Source organism: Acipenser ruthenus, chromosome 1, assembly GCF_902713425.1.
Source record: "Acipenser ruthenus chromosome 1, fAciRut3.2 maternal haplotype, whole genome shotgun sequence".
Classification (NCBI taxonomy): Eukaryota; Metazoa; Chordata; class Actinopteri; order Acipenseriformes; family Acipenseridae; genus Acipenser; species Acipenser ruthenus.
Window position 1 is genome coordinate 30,002,613 of NC_081189.1, and position 20,740 is coordinate 30,023,352.

At 36.3% G+C, this 20,740-nt stretch overlaps 1 protein-coding gene across 3 annotated transcripts in view; it reads left to right on the forward strand.

Moving 5' to 3' along the window:
• LOC117408624 (phospholipid phosphatase-related protein type 1) overlaps positions 1-20,740 on the forward strand; it is an 88,475-nt gene that overhangs the window by 20,805 nt on the left and 46,930 nt on the right. For 2 of the 3 annotated variants that reach the window (XM_059023418.1, XM_059023406.1), the window contains exon 2: positions 13,723-13,821. In XM_059023418.1, the coding sequence (XP_058879401.1) occupies positions 13,762-13,821 (60 nt within the window). In that variant the 5' untranslated portion in view covers positions 13,723-13,761. Of the gene's footprint in view, positions 1-5,197; positions 5,294-13,722; positions 13,822-20,740 lie in introns of those variants that run through there. The other variant, XM_059023411.1, reaches the window with a different exon arrangement.

The following is a 20,740-nucleotide window of genomic DNA, read 5'->3' on the forward strand; positions in this document are numbered from 1 at the left end:
ACATGGCTAAAAACTTAGCGACTGTAAATATATATGCTGCTTTTAGTGAAAATGTTCGAGAAAAACAAGTAATAAGGTATAATAGAGTAGTAATAAAAAACTATACTCAGTGTCCAGTAGACATATCAATAATACAGATCTTTTTGGCATTTTGGCATATCTATTTTACTTTGTTTGAAAACAATTCACTCTGATATGATGTTCCCTTAGATAGTTCACAAAAACATTCTAGTTATTTTAATGGAGTTTAAATTATTTAATACAAATACATTTAAATGAATGTCTGCTTGAAAGCATTTATTATTCAAAAATAATTTCTGGAGTTCTTCAGATAATTATGAGCCGCAATAGGAAGTTAAAAAAATGGCATCTTCAAACTCTACTGTTGCTCAGGGAAGCAAATAAAATTGGAAACAATTGGATATTATGTGAATGCCTACATATGAATAGTTTCAACATGAAAACAGAAACCAAATTTATACCTGTGTAAATGTACAAAATTGCAATTAAATCATACTCCTATTCTGACAAAGATAAAAAAAAACAGAATGGGTCTGCATCTGTTTCATGGATATACTTAATAGGAACCAAGTTTAAACAATTGTACCTGACTAACTGTACAGAAGTTTAGCCCTAATATTCCATAACCTTGACCATGAGGTTAATGGTCAGACTAATAACAATCCTTGTCCTATTTTTCCTGTGTGACTTTGACCCCCTTGACCATTAAGACATGTTTTGGCACACAGAATGGAGCATTCTTTGTCTAGATCTGTGATGTCATCATACCACCATTGTACATTGTGCCACCATTTTTTTTTTAACATCGTAGGTCATAAATGAGTATCAAGATCAGGTTCCCTCCTACAATGCTTGTTTTCTGCTCCCACAATCCATGTATTTGAATCAGAGCACCAGCATTGTTGCGGGATAGGCATCCTGCATAAACTACATTCTGATGTTTAGTTGGGGAGGCCTATATGCAAATTAATATGTATATTCTGGGCAGCTCAGACAAAACCTGGACTGTCTGTAACTGTTCGTTGTGCTTGCCTTGTGCAATAAAAAATGTAAGAAAAAAGAGGTATAGTTTCCAGCCAGAGTGCTTTTGTTGAATCTGAGAACGTTAAATGTAACTAGACTAACTGGAATAACAAAATTAAAAGTATTTCAGAAAGTCAGAACTACATGAGATCGATCCCCTTGGCATAAATGGTTATTTCTATAATGAATGTCTTGCAGTATATAATACTGCTATTTGTCAGCAGGGCTTTTAAACTATGATTTAATAGCTGTCTGTTTGTGTGAAAAATTACTTTAAGTACTGAAGCCTGTAACTTTTTGTGGATGAAAAAAAAAACAATTCTAAGTTATACAACCATGGTAAAATGTCAGCTTTAACTGTGGCCTTTTAATATACATATTCTAAATAGGCCTATTACATTTATTACAGTTTCCATTTGGCAATCCACGTAATGCCCCATATTGCATTATTTTTCTAAATGTTTCCCAAGGGAGAGTACTCATAAGAACCAGTCTTGTTTCATGACCCTATAGGTCAAAATACCCAGCCAAGCCACTGCCTCAGTCCCATCTGTTCATGTCAAACTTGTGGTCTTGCAAGGCCAATTTATGGGTCTAGGCTAAAATTATTATTTTCACAATACTGGATTATGGTATTAATCAAAAGTTATCAGGATTTTTAAATATATTTAAAATAAAAATAATGCACTTATGTTTTTGTGTGTGTGTGTGTGTTGTAACATGAACCTTGTGGCTCGGGTTCGTTGGCCCTTTAAAAACTTGACCCAGTACAGCAGACTTTGATTTTTTTAGCGCTTATGCGCAATTCGTTTTAATTAAACACAAAATGAACACCTGGCTCTTTTTGAGCATTAACTACACATACAATGACCCACACTAAATACCGGACGGCTACCCCGTTTACCGGTAACACAAATACCTTCAGCGGTCCTGAGCAGATTAACTGCCCCCTTTAAATACCCTGCACCTGGTCCTAATTTATAATTGTTTCCAGGTGCAGGGAATAACTAACAATTAAACAATAATCAAATTAAAGCAATAAATCAATCAACAAAACCCTTCCCCAATTAACAAACTAATCAAACAATTACATTTCCCCAAACTAACACAAAACCACACATTTTACTGCAGGGAGGATTTCAACCCCATCCCCGCTGTGCTACAGTGTGTGTGTGTGTGTGTGTGTGTGTGTACCATATATTTAAAAACATTTACCTCAATACAATAACTTTTCAATAAAGATAAACATTAACAAATGTTACATCCTTCTCCTCAGATCTCCCTCTTCCATTCATCTTCTGCCAAAGGCTCAGCTGATATCCCAAAAGTAATCGTAATACTTTTTAATAATAGTAGCTGTTGCAAATATTGTTTTAGGCGATGGGTCGCGGCAATTAGCGGCTTATTTTGAAAACCCTGATAGTGTTATATATGCATTCTTGTTCAATTATAAGCATTTTTCCTTTACCTGGAAAACTTTCCATGCAGTGTTTTAGCATTCTCTCATTTTCTCATTTCGGAGAGACCTGCCTTGTTGAGTTAACTGAGCAAATCATTTGTGCATTTTTTATTTACATAACAATTGTTTTCAAAAGGCTGCAAGAATCAGTATTTGCCTGCTCATCACAATAGATGTACTGTAACCTGTTATTCAAATATTGCTAATGTACAGTGGAGGAGAACGACACTCGGTTTGGCTTTTTCTAAAGTGACCAGTAGCATTATAAGTTCTTAAAATCATGTTTTTATAAACATTTGCAATGCATTTATGAAGAGGTGCGTTTTCTAGACCTGTAATATTGACCACAGTCAAGAATAAAAGGATAAATATAGGCAAAATATTTGACAATTATGGTCTACACAGATGCCAATTATTATAATACTGTAGAGCTAATAAAAATAACAGTACACATTTATATATACAGTGCTCCCTCACTATAACACGGGTCTCGGGGGACACACAATATGAGCGTTAAAACTGAAGAGCGTTATAAACGGAGGTGGTGGGCGGTGCCACGGGACACACAACAACACACATCTGACTAAAATACAAAATAAAATAACTCCCTCTCTATAATGCACATATAGTGAAGCAAAAATGTAACGTTCCATGAATTAACCATGCATAAAGCACCATGTAATCAACGCTATATTTTGTACAAAAAAAAGGTAACATCCCCACTCATGGATCATTTTAATTAGCAGTTTTTAAACTTTAAATAGCCTGGCTAAACGGCGGTTGGGAGTTCAGTTCAAAGTGACAGACAAGCAAACCAAGTGCGAGAAGGAGAACGGATCGGGAGAGGGGAAGAGGGAATGGGCTCGTCCAGGTATGGCTGCCAGAGCTGGGCTGAAGCGTTTGGTCTTCCGGAGAAAGCCGCAGCTCCTCTCGCAGCAAAAAAGTAAATACAGTGCTCACCCTTTATAACACTATAGTGGGAAGCCATAGTTACAAGACCGTGCTATTTGTGTTCTGCCTTATAACGAGTATTATTATTATTATTATTATTATTATTATTATTATTATTATTATTATTATTATTATTCTTAGCAGACACCCTTATCCATGGCGACTTACAATCGTAAGCAAATACATTTCAAGTATTACAGTACAAGTAATAATACAATTAAGAGCAAGATAAATACAATGACTTTGGTTCAAGCAAGTACAAGTGTGACAAAATACAATTCAATAATACAGCAGATAACAGTGTCAGTGATAGTTACATCAGGATATAAGTAAATACAAAATACTACAGATTAAACACTTGGCAGATTACAGTACTCTGAAGTACAGGATTAAATGCAGTAAAATAGGGGGCCGATAAGAGCAAATAAAGCGCATTTAAGGAAGGGTGATAAGTGTCCCAGGGGAAAAACAGAGTTCTACAGGTGCTGTCTGAAGAGGTGAGTCTTAAGGAGGCACCGGAATGTGGTCAGGGACTGGGCAGACCTGACATCTGTAGGAAGGTCATTCCACCACTGCGGAGCGAGGGTGGAGTAGGAGCGGGCTCTGGAGGCAGGGGAGCGTAGAGGAGGTAGAGCCAGTCTTCTAGTGCAGGCGGAGCGGAGAGGTCGAGTGGGGGTGTAGGGAGAGATGAGGGTCTGGAGGTAGCTGGGTGCAGTCTGGTCAAGGCATCTGTAGGCTAGTACAAGAGTCTTGAACTGGATGCGAGCGGTGATCGGGAGCCAGTGGAGTGAGTATACAAGGGCTACTGCAATGGCATTATGGAGCAAATGGGAGCCATGACCCTACCGTGTTATAACCGATTCCGCACTATAACGAGATGCGTTATAACGGGTGAGCACTGTACATTAGGAAAGATAACCATGTAATAGGCGTGTTATAACTGAGAGCCTTATAGCGACGGAGCACTGTATGTGTGTATATGTGTGTGTGTGTATATATATATATATATATATATATATATATATATATATATATATATATATATATATAGTATTTATTTATTTGGCAGACGCCTTTAACCAAGGCGACTTATTTTAGCTCAAAATTATCCTGTCAATAGGTGTTGTAAAGTGTATAGCTTTTGCTTCTTGCATAGTTTTTTTTTCTATTGGAATGGACACTTGAAAAAAATAGCAGAAACTAGGTTCTACACAAGGTAAATGGAAACAAAATAGTGAACAGGTTACTATACACATATAAAGGGTTGAGGGTCTTATAGGGGGATCTCAGTTATATGACAATAAATCTCAAACACCAAAATGCCTTTACTGGTTTATTTACCTCAGCTCATTTTGTGAATTATGTTTACTAGTGCTTTGTATTCCAGCTGTAAAGTAGACTAACAAAAAACAAACATTGACTAATCTAATTAATGTTTGTGAAACACTGATTGTTGGGCAAATGATAAAGAATCTTAAGCAAATACATTGACATATTCCAAAGTTTTTTTTTTCCTTTCAGTCAAACTTTGTGGGTTACTGAGGCACATTGCCTCGGGCATAAGTGAACAGCAGTACCCACTGAAATTTCATTAAACAAATGAAAGCCACCGCAAGCCCTTGAAGCTTATTAACTCCATTAGCATAAACAGGAATGTATAACCAGTCGTCAAAGGAATTTGGCACAGGATGCCTGCAGCAAGAGTTCCAGTGTATTTGTCAGTTGAATGACAAAGCTCAGTTTTGAGCACCAAGAACCTTCACTTCGCTTTGACTCATGAAATGGTCCCAGGATACCATATAACTGCATCTGCTTCTTAACTAGAAGCTACACTGTTGGGTGAGTTGGCATGAATTGAGATGTTTCTAATTAACATAAATCTATGGTTACATTAGGAGTGAGAGAATAACATGAATGGTGCATACTCTCGCTCCACTCTTCATAATGTGTGTGTGTGTGTGTGTGTGTGTGTCTATATATATATATATATATACAGTGCCTTGCGAAAGTATTCGGCCCCCTTGAACTTTGCGACCTTTTGCCACATTTCAGGCTTCAAACATAAAGATATGAAACTGTAATTTTTTGTGAAGAATCAACAACAAGTGGGACACAATCATGAAGTGGAACGAAATTTATTGGATATTTCAAACTTTTTTAACAAATAAAAAACTGAAAAATTGGGCGTGCAAAATTATTCAGCCCCCTTAAGTTAATACTTTGTAGCGCCACCTTTTGCTGCGATTACAGCTGTAAGTCGCTTGGGGTATGTCTCTATCAGTTTTGCACATCGAGAGACTGAAATTTTTGCCCATTCCTCCTTGCAAAACAGCTCGAGCTCAGTGATGTTGGATGGAGAGCATTTGTGAACAGCAGTTTTCAGTTTTTTCCACAGATTCTCGATTGGATTCAGGTCTGGACTTTGACTTGGCCATTCTAACACCTGGATATGTTTATTTGTGAACCATTCCATTGTAGATTTTGCTTTATGTTTCGGATCATTGTCTTGTTGAAAGACAAATCTCCGTCCCAGTCTCAGGTCTTTTGCAGACTCCATCAGGTTTTCTTCCAGAATGGTCCTGTATTTGGCTCCATCCATCTTCCCATCAATTTTAACCATCTTCCCTGTCCCTGCTGAAGAAAAGCAGGCCCAAACCATGATGCTGCCACCACCATGTTTGACAGTGGGGATGGTGTGTTCAGGGTGATGAGCTGTGTTGCTTTTACGCCAAACATAACGTTTTGCATTGTTGCCAAAAAGTTCGATTTTGGTTTCATCTGACCAGAGCACCTTCTTCCACATGTTTGGTGTGTCTCCCAGGTGGCTTGTGGCAAACTGTAAACGACACTTTTTATGGATATCTTTAAGAAATGGCTTTCTTCTTGCCACTCTTCCATAAAGGCCAGATTTGTGCAGTATACGACTGATTGTTGTCCTATGGACAGAGTCTCCCACCTCAGCTGTAGATCTCTGCAGTTCATCCAGAGTGATCATGGGCCTCTTGGCTGCATCTCTGATCAGTCTTCTCCTTGTATGAGCTGAAAGTTTAGAGGGACGGCCAGGTCTTGGTAGATTTGCAGTGGTCTGATACTCCTTCCATTTCAATATTATCGCTTGCACAGTGCTCCTTGGGATGTTTAAAGCTTGGGAAATCTTTTTGTATCCAAATCCGGCTTTAAACTTCTCCACAACAGTATCTCGGACCTGCCTGGTGTGTTCCTTGTTCTTCATGATGCTCTCTGCGCTTTAAACGGACCTCTGAGACTATCACAGTGCAGGTGCATTTATACGGAGACTTGATTACACACAGGTGGATTCTATTTATCATCATTAGTCATTTAGGTCAACATTGGATCATTCAGAGATCCTCACTGAACTTCTGGAGAGAGTTTGCTGCACTGAAAGCAAAGGGGCTGAATAATTTTGCACGCCCAATTTTTCAGTTTTTTATTTGTTAAAAAAGTTTGAAATATCCAATAAATTTCGTTCCACTTCATGATTGTGTCCCACTTGTTGTTGATTCTTCACAAAAAATTACAGTTTCATATCTTTATGTTTGAAGCCTGAAATGTGGCAAAAGGTCGCAAAGTTCAAGGGGGCCGAATACTTTCGCAAGGCACTGTATGTATATATATATATATATATATATATATATATATATATATATATATATATATATATATATATATATTATATTTTAATTGTCTCAATGCAAAATTACACAGTATAACAAAAATAACATAAGTAAGTAACAGCTTGGCAAAATCTTTGAATTTTAGAAAACTGTATACATACCTGCAGTAATCTTTGGTGCCACAAACAGTCTTGCTATTTATGCACAAGCTTCCCCAGTAAGGGTGGAAATGCTATTAAATGTACTTTTTTGTGTCCATGTAGCCTTTTTTTTTTTTGTCCGTGAAATCTACTTTTGACGTGAAGTGAAGCTACAGTTACGCACACCAAAAGGCCAACCAATAGAATGTTGGCAAAAGCTGTGAAGAGGCAGTCACCCTAGCAACCTGCAGCAGCCCTCAGTCAGCTCAGTTCAAATGTTTGCAGTTGTCGGTGGTTGGCCATTTAAAGTCTTGCAGAGGTTTCAATATTTTATGACTTAGCTTGCTGTTTATCAGATACGACTGATGGTGGCGGCTGTAGCGTCAAGTATTTTTTTTATTTATTAAAACGGCACTGCCAGAAAACAAACTTACAAACGTGCGTAAAATAAGTTAGGAAGCCTATTTCGTTTCCAATATTTTAGAGAAATGTGCTATCCAAGAAAACAAAAATAAACACATACTTTGTTGGTGACAGAATGTGACTGATAGTATGCACTTGTGTATACATAGAATAGAGAAGTTTAAGTTGCAAGCTCAATACAAGCCTCTTTTTTTTTTTTTACGAACAGTGCCAAAAGCGCAAAAACATTGTACGAGCTTCAAAGGGATTGTTCGAGGCTTATTGAATTCCAGACGAACATTTTCATTGCATCTCAAGTTCCTGGGTGTAAAAGAGGAAATTGGCTTGGCCGTGGGATCAGAGGTCGCCCGCTGAACCTTCAGTTCTCCTGAGCTGTGTGGGGAACTGCTGCTGCGGTGAGGGGAAAAGAGCATTGGAATTTGTAAATTGGGAAGAAAATCGAGGTTACAATTTAAAAAAAAAAAAAAAAAAAAACAACTGCAGTTGCAATAGCTGCTCTAAGAATATTAACAACAAATACATTCCATAAACACAGAATTTCCAGCAGTGGTGGCTAATGGCCAAAAAAAAAAAAAAGATGGGGAGGGGCTTGGGGGTCCCATTAAGCCCTCAGCAACAATAGAATCTTATTATTGTTGTATTCTGACTGGCAACACTTCTCATATTATTATTTATAATTTATTTGTCAGATGCCTTTATCCAAGGTGACCTTAGGTGTTACAGGGCAGGACTGTATAGGCTTACAATGCAAGATTAATATTTCAATACAGTATAGTTTACAGTAAGTGCAAATACGACTACTAAGATTCAATATGAACTAGGATGCAATAAGTTAGCATTAAACAAGTTATTATCTACAATGACATATTAGTAGTGCAGTAGTGCAAGGATAGTGCATCAGCTGAGGATCCAGTAACATGGTGCTGAGGTCAGGCAAGTCCAGTGCACAGCAGTAGGAGAGGTAGTTCAAGAGATCTGCAAGGCATTCTAAACAGGTTTTACCCCAGTTCAGCTGATAAATGCTGTGAGGGTGACACCCTCACTGTAATATTTAAATGCATGTTATTGTGTTTATTATTTTTATTGTTATTCTACTGGCGATAGAGCCGTGGTTTATGTATTGTGCATGTATCTGATATGACGGTATATTGCTTTATTTAGATAAGGGCACTTACCTTAAAGAGGCTGCCGTAGCTTTACACGTGGGATAGGTGTTTTGTTATAGCCATATGTTCAGAAGGGTAATGCTAATGTTCAGTTTTTACTGATAAGAGTTAGGGACGAGAGAATGATATTAATAATAATGACAATGATAATGATGATAATGAGTAAACCTAGAATAATGGACTAGTTTATCGATCGTTTGTAAACAAAGATGTCATTCATGCAGGTTAAACAAAAACGTGTAAAGGGGAAGAAACATGTTTAATGTAAAATATCTGAATGTTTATTGTAAATGGAATAAATGTTTAATAATGTTTTATTTTTGTATAAAATCATTCCAGGTGTTAATGTTTATTGAATAATTCATCCTGTTAGGAGTAGGCAGGGCTGGGGCTTACTAACATACTTTGCATACTATATTTTCTAAACAAAGTTGTTAAGGCAGGAAAAAGGCAGGCAAAAAATCAAGCACATCCTATCGACTTAATTTGCTAAACTTAAATTAAATGACCAACAAAATAATTACATACCTACCGTACATGCGAAAAAAGAGAGTGAACAAGTTTGCCTGCGCTGGGGAAAATAAACAAATACTGCTGTGGAAGGGCTAAAATAATATAAATACGACTTACAACAAACACTCACAGAGGAAAAAAAAAACCAACGACTGCATTTGTTCCCAGAGAAAGAAAGTGGTATCATAACATGAAACTTTGAAGATATATCTAATTTTACCGATGCTATCGTCCCAATTAAACCCTGTGCTCAGATCACATGATCTGCTACTGCTAGTACTGTGGTTAATAGCAGATAGGAGTTTATAAAGGAGCCTTGCCTCCTCTGAGGCGCCAGAACTGCTGTTAATATAGGAATGTTGAATCTAGGGTTTAGGTTAATATATATATATATATATATATATATATATATATATATATATATATATATATATATATATATTGTTTTATTGAACATTATTATATTATACTACTACACAACTGTATATCCACTGATTTCTAGGCATATGTGCAGTAGAGTATAATTTTTAGGATCTGCCATAAGTCTATGTGGGTGTTTTATAGCATATAAAAAGATATATCAATGTGAATGTAGCTAATTGGTTTGTTACCGTCTGGGTAATTTGACATTCAGAATTTATTTAATTTAATAAATGGCAAAGAACATTTAGAAAGGGTGAATGGTTTCTTAAGATTACTGATTGTGCACATCATCGACTAATTAAAAAGAATGATGTCATTATTGTTTTTTTACTTGAAAATAACTTTATTTTAAAGTGTAATTTTATTTATTTCATATTATGGATTTCCACTTTAGCTTAATTTCACTTTAACTTAGTCATTTTTTTTTATTTGTTACATTAATCTCTTCTCTTTCTTGAAACTAATTTACTTTCCCCAAATGTATTTGCAAATAGAATATATAATGTTGAAAGTAGCAGTCGCTTGTGCGGTTTTTGAGATACAGAGTGAAAAAACAGAAAGAAATGCTACTTTTTTGCAATTTTTTCCCTCTCTCTGCGCCAAGACGGTTTGGAATTTTGAGGGGTCGAAGACGCTAGAGTGACTGAGTATACCTGCGTTCGTTTTGTCCACTGTTGTTTTCAATGGGATTTCCACTTTTTTTGGACAGATGTCTGATATGAAAAAATATATATTTTCATCAGACCCTATTCTTTTGTCGTCAGAGAAAACTCCTTTTTCGCGAGGCCGTCATCTTGTTCATTTTTTTTTTTTTTCAGCATCTGGGCTGGTTGCACTCGTTTGGACACCCGATGGTCTGCCTTGTCTTGTTTTTATATTATAGAATGTTAAGAAATATAGATTTTAAATCATTTTTTTCGAAAGGCCAATTCTTTTTTCACCATCTTTTTTCACAAGTGTGAAAGAGGGATGGGACCTGACGAAAAATATTTTTTCAATTATTTTTTCGCAAGGCCAATTCTTTTTATGTGAAAAAAGAAATCTCTCACACCAGCTCCATTTTCTCTTCCTGCTGTCAGTTCTGTGTGTGAGGTATTTACATCACTGTTGGGGAGGGGCATGAATGAAGCACGAGCCTGTAGTGTAGTGGTGAGCACGTTTGCCTAGGACACCAAATATCACTGGTTTGAAAACTGGTGAAAACATTTTTTATATTAATTATACTTCTATACTTTTGTTCATGAGTGCGAACATCCCAAATGCTAACAGTGTATTACATTTTATATATTAAAGATTTTAATGGTTACAGTAAAATTAAACGTCCTTGCTTGAAAACGATCAGCTGTTATGTTTTTACATTTATTTTTTCTTCCTGAGGGAGATTATTTGTATTTGGTTTTATTACTTTTCTTTTTTAGTCCTTTTCTTTTTTTTTTTTCTGAACCCACTTTAATGACTAGACATTAAAAAATAAAGGAGGTCCCTTCTACTCCACTGGGATTACAAAAACAAAACAAAACCTAATGTTAATGGGTCAGTGTGAAGGTCATGTGATTGCTCTCTACAGAACAATATCTACCGGAAGCCATAATAGTTTACAGTTGTATTTAATGTCACATTTTTTTAATTGTTGTCAGTTTTTCATTAAGTATGGAAAACTACACAGCGGTATGTAATTCAGTATGTTAACATAGCATTATTCCACAGGCTTCATTCGACTCTGTGAAGCAAAATGATTTAATTATATAGGGAGATGCAAAACTTTTGGCCATAGCTGTACTGCTAATTCACTGTATTCTACTAGATAAATTACAACTGTACATGCAATACTGGCAAAATACAATAAACGCAGCCTTGATTTACGATGGTCTGCACTGTATAGCGAGATGTGTTTATATATTTAACCCATAATATTAATGTTATAGTATTATGGTCAAAATTCGGTAGTTAAAAAAAAAAATACATGCTTTTGGGATATTAATTTGTTAGTTTGTTCATAGAATTATGTTTTCGTTTATGAGTTGTAATGAATGCATTCACTGTGGGCTAGGGTTTGACATGCATGTGTTTTTATTTTATATAAACGTTTTCATACTAACTTCTGTATTTGATAACATTAATTTAAAAATCCAATTGATGCCTTTGATTAATATGTTTTAATGTATTTTGTGACTAATTTGAAGCTATGAATATATTTAAATATTAACTAAATTGAGTTATTAATCAAATTGGTTCCTCTTGTTACACAATTGCTTTATTAAAATGTTTGGATATACTGATTTATTACTGTCTTGTTCACAGTCATCTTAAAATAAAGTTAGTATTTGTTTTGTTGAAAAAAAAATGTTTTTAACTGATTTTGCTGCTGATGTATTTATTAAAGGTTTTCTTTAGGTTGTGCTGTGTTGTGCAGCACTGTGCGTTTTTTTCTTGGGGGGGGGGGGGGGGGTTATTACTTCACAGTCTTGCACCAAGGCCCAGTAAATCGTAGCGTCGGCACTAGATGGTGGGTGGGTCTAAGATCGCTAAACACTTTATGTGAATAGGTGAATAAAAACTATCATGTGTGTTATATATAAACCTGTGTCAGTGTTTAACATATATACACTTGTGACGTGTTTAATCAAGTTTACAAATATAGGCAGTTTGTGCTCTATAATAGAATATACAGGCTTTCTAGCTATAAATATATTCTCAAAAAGTTCTCAAACTTTGGTAATGCATCAATTGGGTTGATTAAAACGACAAAAGTAGGGGAATGCGATTGTTAGGGTGTCTTTTGAATTTCACCAAAGGAATATTTATTATAAGTGCCTGTATGAATTACTTCTATTTTGTGATCTCATGTTTACTTACGGGTACAGTAAGAGAAGATGACACATTTGAAAGCCCCTCCCCTCCAGCAGAGAAAAAAGCTGATTAAGAAGTAAAAGTAGTTGCTATTTATATATACAAGAAAGTTAGACTTGTATTCCTTATTTGTTATTTATACTCAAAACAGCAATGAAGGGCTGGACACCCTCAGCTGGTGTGAGGTTGTAGTCTGTTGCATATATTCTCCCTTGTTATTGCAGCACGGTCCATGTCAACCCCCTCACTTCATCCATTCATCATGAACGTCCCACTGGATGGTTAATGTGCTGATTGTAGATCCTTTAAACTTGTCAATGTTCTTGCATCCTAGATGTTTTCAGACCTTTAACCTCGACTGTATACATAGAGTTCTTTATTCCCTAAGAAGTGTCAATAGCCATGTTTACTGATCTGGCATATCAGCTTGAAGCTTCGGAGTGTTGCTCCACTGCATTTCTTATGGCGTAACATGCTAGGAATCAGAATAATCAATATGTGAGACAATCAATGGACGGTTCAGTTCTTTTGGCCTGTCTTGTCCTAGTGCTGGTGTCACTATTGCATGGGTGAGTAAGCTCTTGGCAGATGGATGAGTTGTAGGATTTAAAATATATATATATATATATATATATATATATATATATATATATATATATATATATAATATATATATATATATACACCTACATACTGTAGCAAGAGCTACATGTGGATAAAATTAATTCTATGCAGTCAATAGGCTAAGATAATAGACAGTAAACATTACATTCAATTATAAACCGCTCAAGGTTGTTTCAAATAGTCACAGAACAAAATTATAGCCATGCTGTTATACTACACCCCTGGATGAAATGTGCATCACAAGTGAATTTGATGCAATTTATGTACCATGTTCAATTCACTAAAGCTCCATACGCCATACCAGATGCTGCTACTTCACTAGTCTATATTTATACCGGAAAAGTCCCATTAAGAAATGCCAAGTAATAGTAATAAAATACTATGAATATGTGTTTGTGAAGTGGTATGTTTTGGTAAAACCCTCATACCCTTTATTCTGCAGGCACATCTTTAAGACTCACATTAAATAACTTCTCCACGCTTTTCTTTTCCAGATTCCACAAAGCAACATTGACATCATCTGAGAAAGAAGCATGGCTTCACAGAGCACACGGCGCAGTTATTCCATTATACCCTGCTTCATATTTGTAGAGGTAAGCAGAAGCACACTTTCTATTAAAACATATGATCAATGTCTGTAGCAATTCATTATCTGAGCCTAGATGTTTTACAGTGTTGTGTCAAATGTACGTCTGTAAGGAAACTACATTATTTATGTATGTATTTCTCTATGAAGGAGCGCACGCAACAAGGATTTAAGCAGAATTGAACAAGTTTACCAAAAATCAAAAGTTCCACTTTACAGGATAATCATTATCATTAGGCACAATGATGAGGCCGCTAGTTATTAACAGAAATTAAGCAATGATATCAGTTAACAATTTCTGGAAGAAGCATCGGACACGCCGCTGCAGTGTGTTCTGCAGGCTCTTGATGCATCTCAAATGCACCTCCATGTACATGCTGTTTTATAATTTTTACACACCTTTGCTTAAAAAGCTTAGTTGCTGGCTTATCTCTATATGTCAGCAACATTTTGACCAGACAGCTCCTGCTTGCACTCTTTGTAAGTCGCCTTGGATAAAGGCGTCTGCTTAAAAAAAAAAAAAAAAAAAAAAAAATCTAGGAGGCTGTGTGGGCCAGTGGTTAAAGAAAAGGGCTTGTAACCAGGAGGTCCCTGGTTCAAATCCCACCTCAGCCACTGACTCATTGTGTGACCCTGAGCAAGTCACTTAACCTCCTTGTGCTCCGTCTTTCGGGTGAGACGTAATTGTAAGTGACTCTGCAGCTGATGCATAGTTCACACACCCTAGTCTCTGTAAGTCGCCTTGGATAAAGGCATCTGCTAAATAAACAAATAGGTCAGATAAGGTCAGTTTTATTTACACTTTCCTAGTCAAAAGTAATAGACGCATCCATCTACACAGCTCTCTAGTGGACTCAACACAAGATGAATTTGCTAGGAAGTGTTTCTGGCCCTTATGCATTTTCTGACATTTGTCTGCCACCTAAAAAAGTATAGTTTAGTTTTTAAATAGGGTGGTGTTAGCAGAACCATGAACATACCTCAGACATTAAAAGGTATATCCAAGAATAAAATATATTGGTTAGGTTTTTCATCATGCTAAATCCTATATAATACACATTTATAGCAGACCAAAAGCCCCAAAATTTCACTAACATAGATCATTGTTTGCTTATTTTTTTTGCAATTTATTTATTTCATTTAAAAATGTGTAATTTCCAATATGTTCTCGGGGTAGCAAATACATTTAAATACATCCTTTTCAATACAAAGGCATCCATCACCAGCAAAACATATCAATTACAAATAATTAGGTTCAGCAGGTGGTACATTAGTCTTATCTTAAACACACTAACATTGACAGCTGCCTTCAAGTCAGCAGGGAGTTTAGTCCATAATTGCGGAGTCCTGTAAGCAAAGGATTTTTCACTGTCTCATTACTCTGGGCATCCTGAAATTCTATTCCTTATACAATAGCGTTCCAGAACAAGAAGGTGTATACATTGTACGTTCCAGAACGGACATAGGTATTAAGAAGTTTGTAATACAGTCAACCCTCTTTATACCGCCAGATAAGGGCCATGGGCAAAAACGGGCAATAAGCGAGGGTGGAGTTATAGTGAGGGTCAACAAAAAAAGAAAAACACACACAACCTTCTATGTTTGCAATAAATTCAAACTTTTCATTTTTTTTAGTTATAAAATTACAGTATCTCCAATCTTTTTTAAAACTAATGTACTAGTTCTTAACACAACAGTAGGTCTACTAGTGACGTTTTATCATAATTTCCCATCTGAGTGAAACATACATGGTTACTTTTGAGGAACAGTTTATACTTAAAAAATAAAATAAAAATAAAAAATAAATACTTATTTAGTGTCAAATCACCCAGACAACAGTTCCATAAAAACAAAAAAGCATACAATTTAAAAGAAAAACATTTTTATTTGACTTTACTGGTCATGTGAACTTTTCTGTTTGTGGCACGACTGTAAGCCTGCTGAATACTATCCCCCATTGAACGATGCCATCTATTTATTTTACAATGCAATTTAAGCTCAACCGCATCCACTTTTTTTAAACAGAAAGTAAAAATATATATAACGCGGGACAACTGTATATCTGTTAGACAAACAGTCTCCCAATTTAAAGTAGTTAAGAGTGTTGCTCCATTTCATTCTTCATTGTCTAACATGCATCGTCACAACACTTTTGGCCTGACATTTCCTATGAGGAGTGTAAGACAGCAGGGAGGGGGTTAATTCCTCCCTGCATAAAACATGTGCGTATGCACATTTTGTTTAATTAGTTTAATTGTTTCATTGTTAATCATCCCTACACCTGGTGGTAATTGTAAATTAGAACCAGGTGCAGGGTATTATAGGCCCTGTCTACACTATGCCTTTAAACCATATTAGTTGCATTTAAGCCGGCTTAAAAGTGCTAAATACGGTTTGCGTCCACACTACACAGCATTTAATACTGTACTCGAGAACCGGACTCGAGACCACCTCAGGAGGTAGTCTTGAGTCCAGTTCTAATTAGATCACATCAGGTAGTGCGGTTTATCAGAAGTGTGGACGCTGTAATACCAAACTACATTTTATTGGGTATCCTCCAATATCCCAAAATGCTTTGTGGTATGTTTGGTGAAATACTCAGAGCAGGCACCGGAAGGACTTCGTTACTTCGGACTTCGGACTTCAAAACACAACGTTAAATTAGGCGACTGCAAAAATGAAATGCGAGTTAAAAGTAGGATCGGGGATGAACAAATCACGTAATTTGTCAGCTCTGTTTGAAATAAAATTAAGAGGACCAGAATTAGGCTCAGGCAAGATATGAAGGTAAAAACAAAGATTGTTTTGTAATTAACAGATTTTTCTGAGTTTAATTATAAAATGGAATCAGCTCAATTTGTTTAAAGGGAGTTCACCTAATTAAAAATAAAACCTGAAAACTTCAAGCCCTACTTGTGTGTGTGTGTGTTCGGATTTACTTTTTCCACAATACTTGTTATATTTCTTTTTAGCAATATGGACCGCTGTTAATATGGGGCATAACACATTATTTAAAAATAAAATACAGTGCATGGTGGGATACTATCGTATTAATTTCCACGGTTCGTTGCGCTGCTGGGAATTGTAACTGAACTATTATTCTAATGGTGTGTGGACGCATTAAGCCTGACTAAACATGAAACGGTGCCTCAGTGTACGGTTCTCGAGATCGGTTATGTAGTGTGGACAGGGCCTAAGAGAAGCAGTCAGTCTGCACTGGACTGCTGTGTTGAAGGAAGCAGAAGGCGGTGTGCTGTTTCCAGGCAGTCACCCTTATGAGTACTGGGTTGTTACTGTGTGTTTTGTTTATGCCAGGTAAACGGCTTAGCCGTCCTGCGAGCTGGTCAGGGACCTGCATACTGTTTAGTTAGTGCTCCAAAGGAGCTAGGTGTTTATTTTGGTTTTTGTTTATTTTGTGAATTAAATATAGCGCATCAGCGCTGGAAAAATTCAGTTTCTGTGTCCTGGGTCTGTTTTTAAAGGGGCAACGAACCGTGAGTGAGTGCAATTGTTTTACAGCAGGTTCAGACAGAACTGTGCTGCAGGGACAAGTAGACTCTTGGCAGATGGATGGATGGGGATGCCTGTCCTTTATTCCTACATAGCAAGTGTTACATAAGGTTAAAATTGATTTTATATAATCAATAGGCAACCATAACAGCCATGTACAGTACATGTACAGTATAGCCTACTGTATACATCTAATGAGCATGTAAATACCGTATTCCTTCGAATTTAAACTCTCCCGGATTTAAGACGCAGCCCAAATTTATCACCCTCAATTTGAGGAAAAAATAAAACATCAAATAAATATGCATTTACAAAGATACAACCTCAATTACGCTGTTGTATCGTACAAAACTGACCCGAAACAGTGTTGTTGCAGATTAACCACAGAGCTTGTTTATTGTGCTGTGTACTATAGTACTTAAGATGGCGTCTCTGTCGTGCACACACCCCTCACTCACTTATGACATCACGCATCCCGGCAACAGCAAGCACGACACAACACTCCACTACATCAGGCAACATGTAACCCAGCAACCACAACAGCATTGCAGACACAACAGTAAAACGGTATGCACAGTACCCACAGAACTTAACATACGCATATGGAGATTACTCGCACCTGTTTTTCTCCCAAATACGGGGGTCTGATCAGCATTTCTGATCTGTCCACGCTGGTATTGTTTTTCAGAAATGCTGAAATTGTAAAAGCTTCTTTGAATTCCTCAGGAAGCTAATGACTCTTCTTTGAAAATGGATGATTCGAGATCGGGCAGTAGCGTTCTGGTTCGTCTTTTATCAGCAGTAAGTCACGTTGCTGCTTATGTATTCGGGCAGTGACGTGTTTGTTCGTCTTTTCTCGGAAGTCAGTCACATTGCTGTTTGTGTACTTGGGGACACTCGTGGTGATTTTAATACACGCATCACTATACTGTACTTGAATTTAAGACACAGGCTAATTTTGAGAAGCAAAAAATGGTTAAAGTGCATCTTAAATTCGAAGGAATACGGTATGTTTGATAATATGCTAGCTATTGTAAACTGTTTCAGAATACCTGTAGCAAAAAACTACATACCTGTAGCAAAAAAGCTGCCAGTAGAGTTAATACACAGATGAGTTCTATCAGCACACCAGATAGATGTCAAGCTGGTGCAGCCCTGAGGATACTTTTAGGCAATTCCTCTTACTTTCTCAGAAGTGCCCTTATAAAAGCTTACTGTGGTATAAAAACTAAGCATACTGAAAGCCTAGTTCAAGAATGATGAAAATATAGTTAACTGAAAAAACTAAAGCAAATATATCAGGACAAGTTATAAAAAAAAAACTGTTAGTCAAAATCCTTTCAAGTTGAAATTCCTTTGATGGTGTTTCTCTTCTCAGCGGTTACATTATTTTTAATTCCACTTCTCTTCAAAACACTTTCAATGAGCCACTTTGTTAAATGAAGGTGCCCTTCAAAGACTACCTGATTCTCAGGCATGAAGAGACAGCATGGGACTGTGACTTTCACAGTTACTGTATTGTCAACTGGGCAGTTCTATGTGTTTATACTAAAATGCATCATATTTTCTTTGGACTAACCAGTAATTTTACAAACCATATTCCAAATCAGCAGAACCCATAACTAGTGGGTTGTGAGTGAGTGGCTCTCTGTTATACATTATAATGCTAATGTAAGAATAACCAATAACAGGCTACAACATCCCCAAGCAATTGATCATAGTGAATAATTACATCTGGTAGCATACTGGACTCATACATTGTGTTACCATGGTACTGCAGTTAACCACTGTGGTGCCATTCTGCAAATACTGTAGCTACCTGTGTGTTACTATTGCTCCCAGTATAGAAATGCATTGTTATTATAGTGTAATTACATTGCCACTCAAGATAATTTAGGAATGGTTCTGTATTTCACATGCTAATGAATGTAGTGGCGTACTGAGGGATTCTTTAAATGATTGATTGCAAATCTGGTTCAGATGACAGACAAATTACTGTGGTCATCTCATCTAAGTAATCAATTATACACAGTTTTGTGCTTTTGATAATCGATAAATGTATCCCTGACACTGCAGCATGGCTAACTCGTAACATCATCAACATAACATAATATAGCCACCTACTCTTAAGCAGTATGTATGGTGCTGTACTATACAGAACAGAATCAATCAATCAATCTTTATTTTATATAGCGCCTTTCATAGTGGACCACCATCACAAAGCGCTTAATCAAAAGTGGTATGTGTGGAATGATGGAGTGTGCGCTATCCAGTTCCTAATATGTAAAGCTAAATATTTACTCTACAAACTTCATTTTTAACATAATAAATCAGTTTTGTTTAACAAACCTTCTCAGCTCTTTGTTTTAGGGTCTGTAGCAAGGCACTGGTGCTGTGATACATCTACAGATGCTGCTCTGCACATACAAATCTTTTCCTGGATTCTGTTTTTCTTTTTTTTTTTTCAACAGAATTCACGTGCAACCGGCATCTTTGAATGCGTGAATGTCAATGTGTGGAGTATTCGAATATAAAAAAAATACTGCTTAAATAACTCAAGTAACTATCCCAGCATTAAATGTGTATAACCCCCAACAACCTAAGAGGAGTTGCATCACTATGTGACAATGATTTCCCTATTCTGAGAAAGTGAAGACATTTGAATTTAAATGTGACAGGTAGAATTGAGCCAAGTCAAGTTTGGATATATAAAATAAAGCAGAAATTAAAGAAGACAGTAGTCTAAAGCACTGTGGTCAAAAAACATTAAACAAGTACAAAAACCGCCAAGCTAGCATAAAGGTTCCAGTCATGTAAAAATGTGATATCTACGAAAGGGCCCAAGTAGATATCATGTCTTTATATGGCTGGATCCTTTATGCTAATGTGGTACATGTGAAATGTTCTGAACAGATTGTTAATACTATAGCTGCTTTATCTCATCATACTCATATATTTATTCATGAGCTCTTTTGAAATCTCTTGTTTTAATATTCATGGTCCACAAATATAAAAAGAAATATCAGTTTTAATATCAAGACTATACTAAAATATACATTTCTGTCATAATTCAGGCAATTTGATGTTCAAATATCACAATGGTATTGCATTTTACTGCTAGGTTGGTTCTGTGAAAGCAAGATATTGAAAATGTTACTTTGACCTTGCTATAACATTGTCTTACTTCTGAAAGTGATCATGTACAACACTGCATGAAATGGTAGACAGAAGTCTTGGCCCCTGTACACCTGCTTTTGCATAAAAAAATAAATAAATAAAAATTGAAAAAATATATCAAATTCACTTTAAAGTTAAGCAGTGTGCTCAAACGTTCAGGAGGATAGTGGTGTGTGCCTTTTTATGTTCTGTGTTACTGAAACATTGTACTGGTTGTATAAACAAATACTCCATGAAGG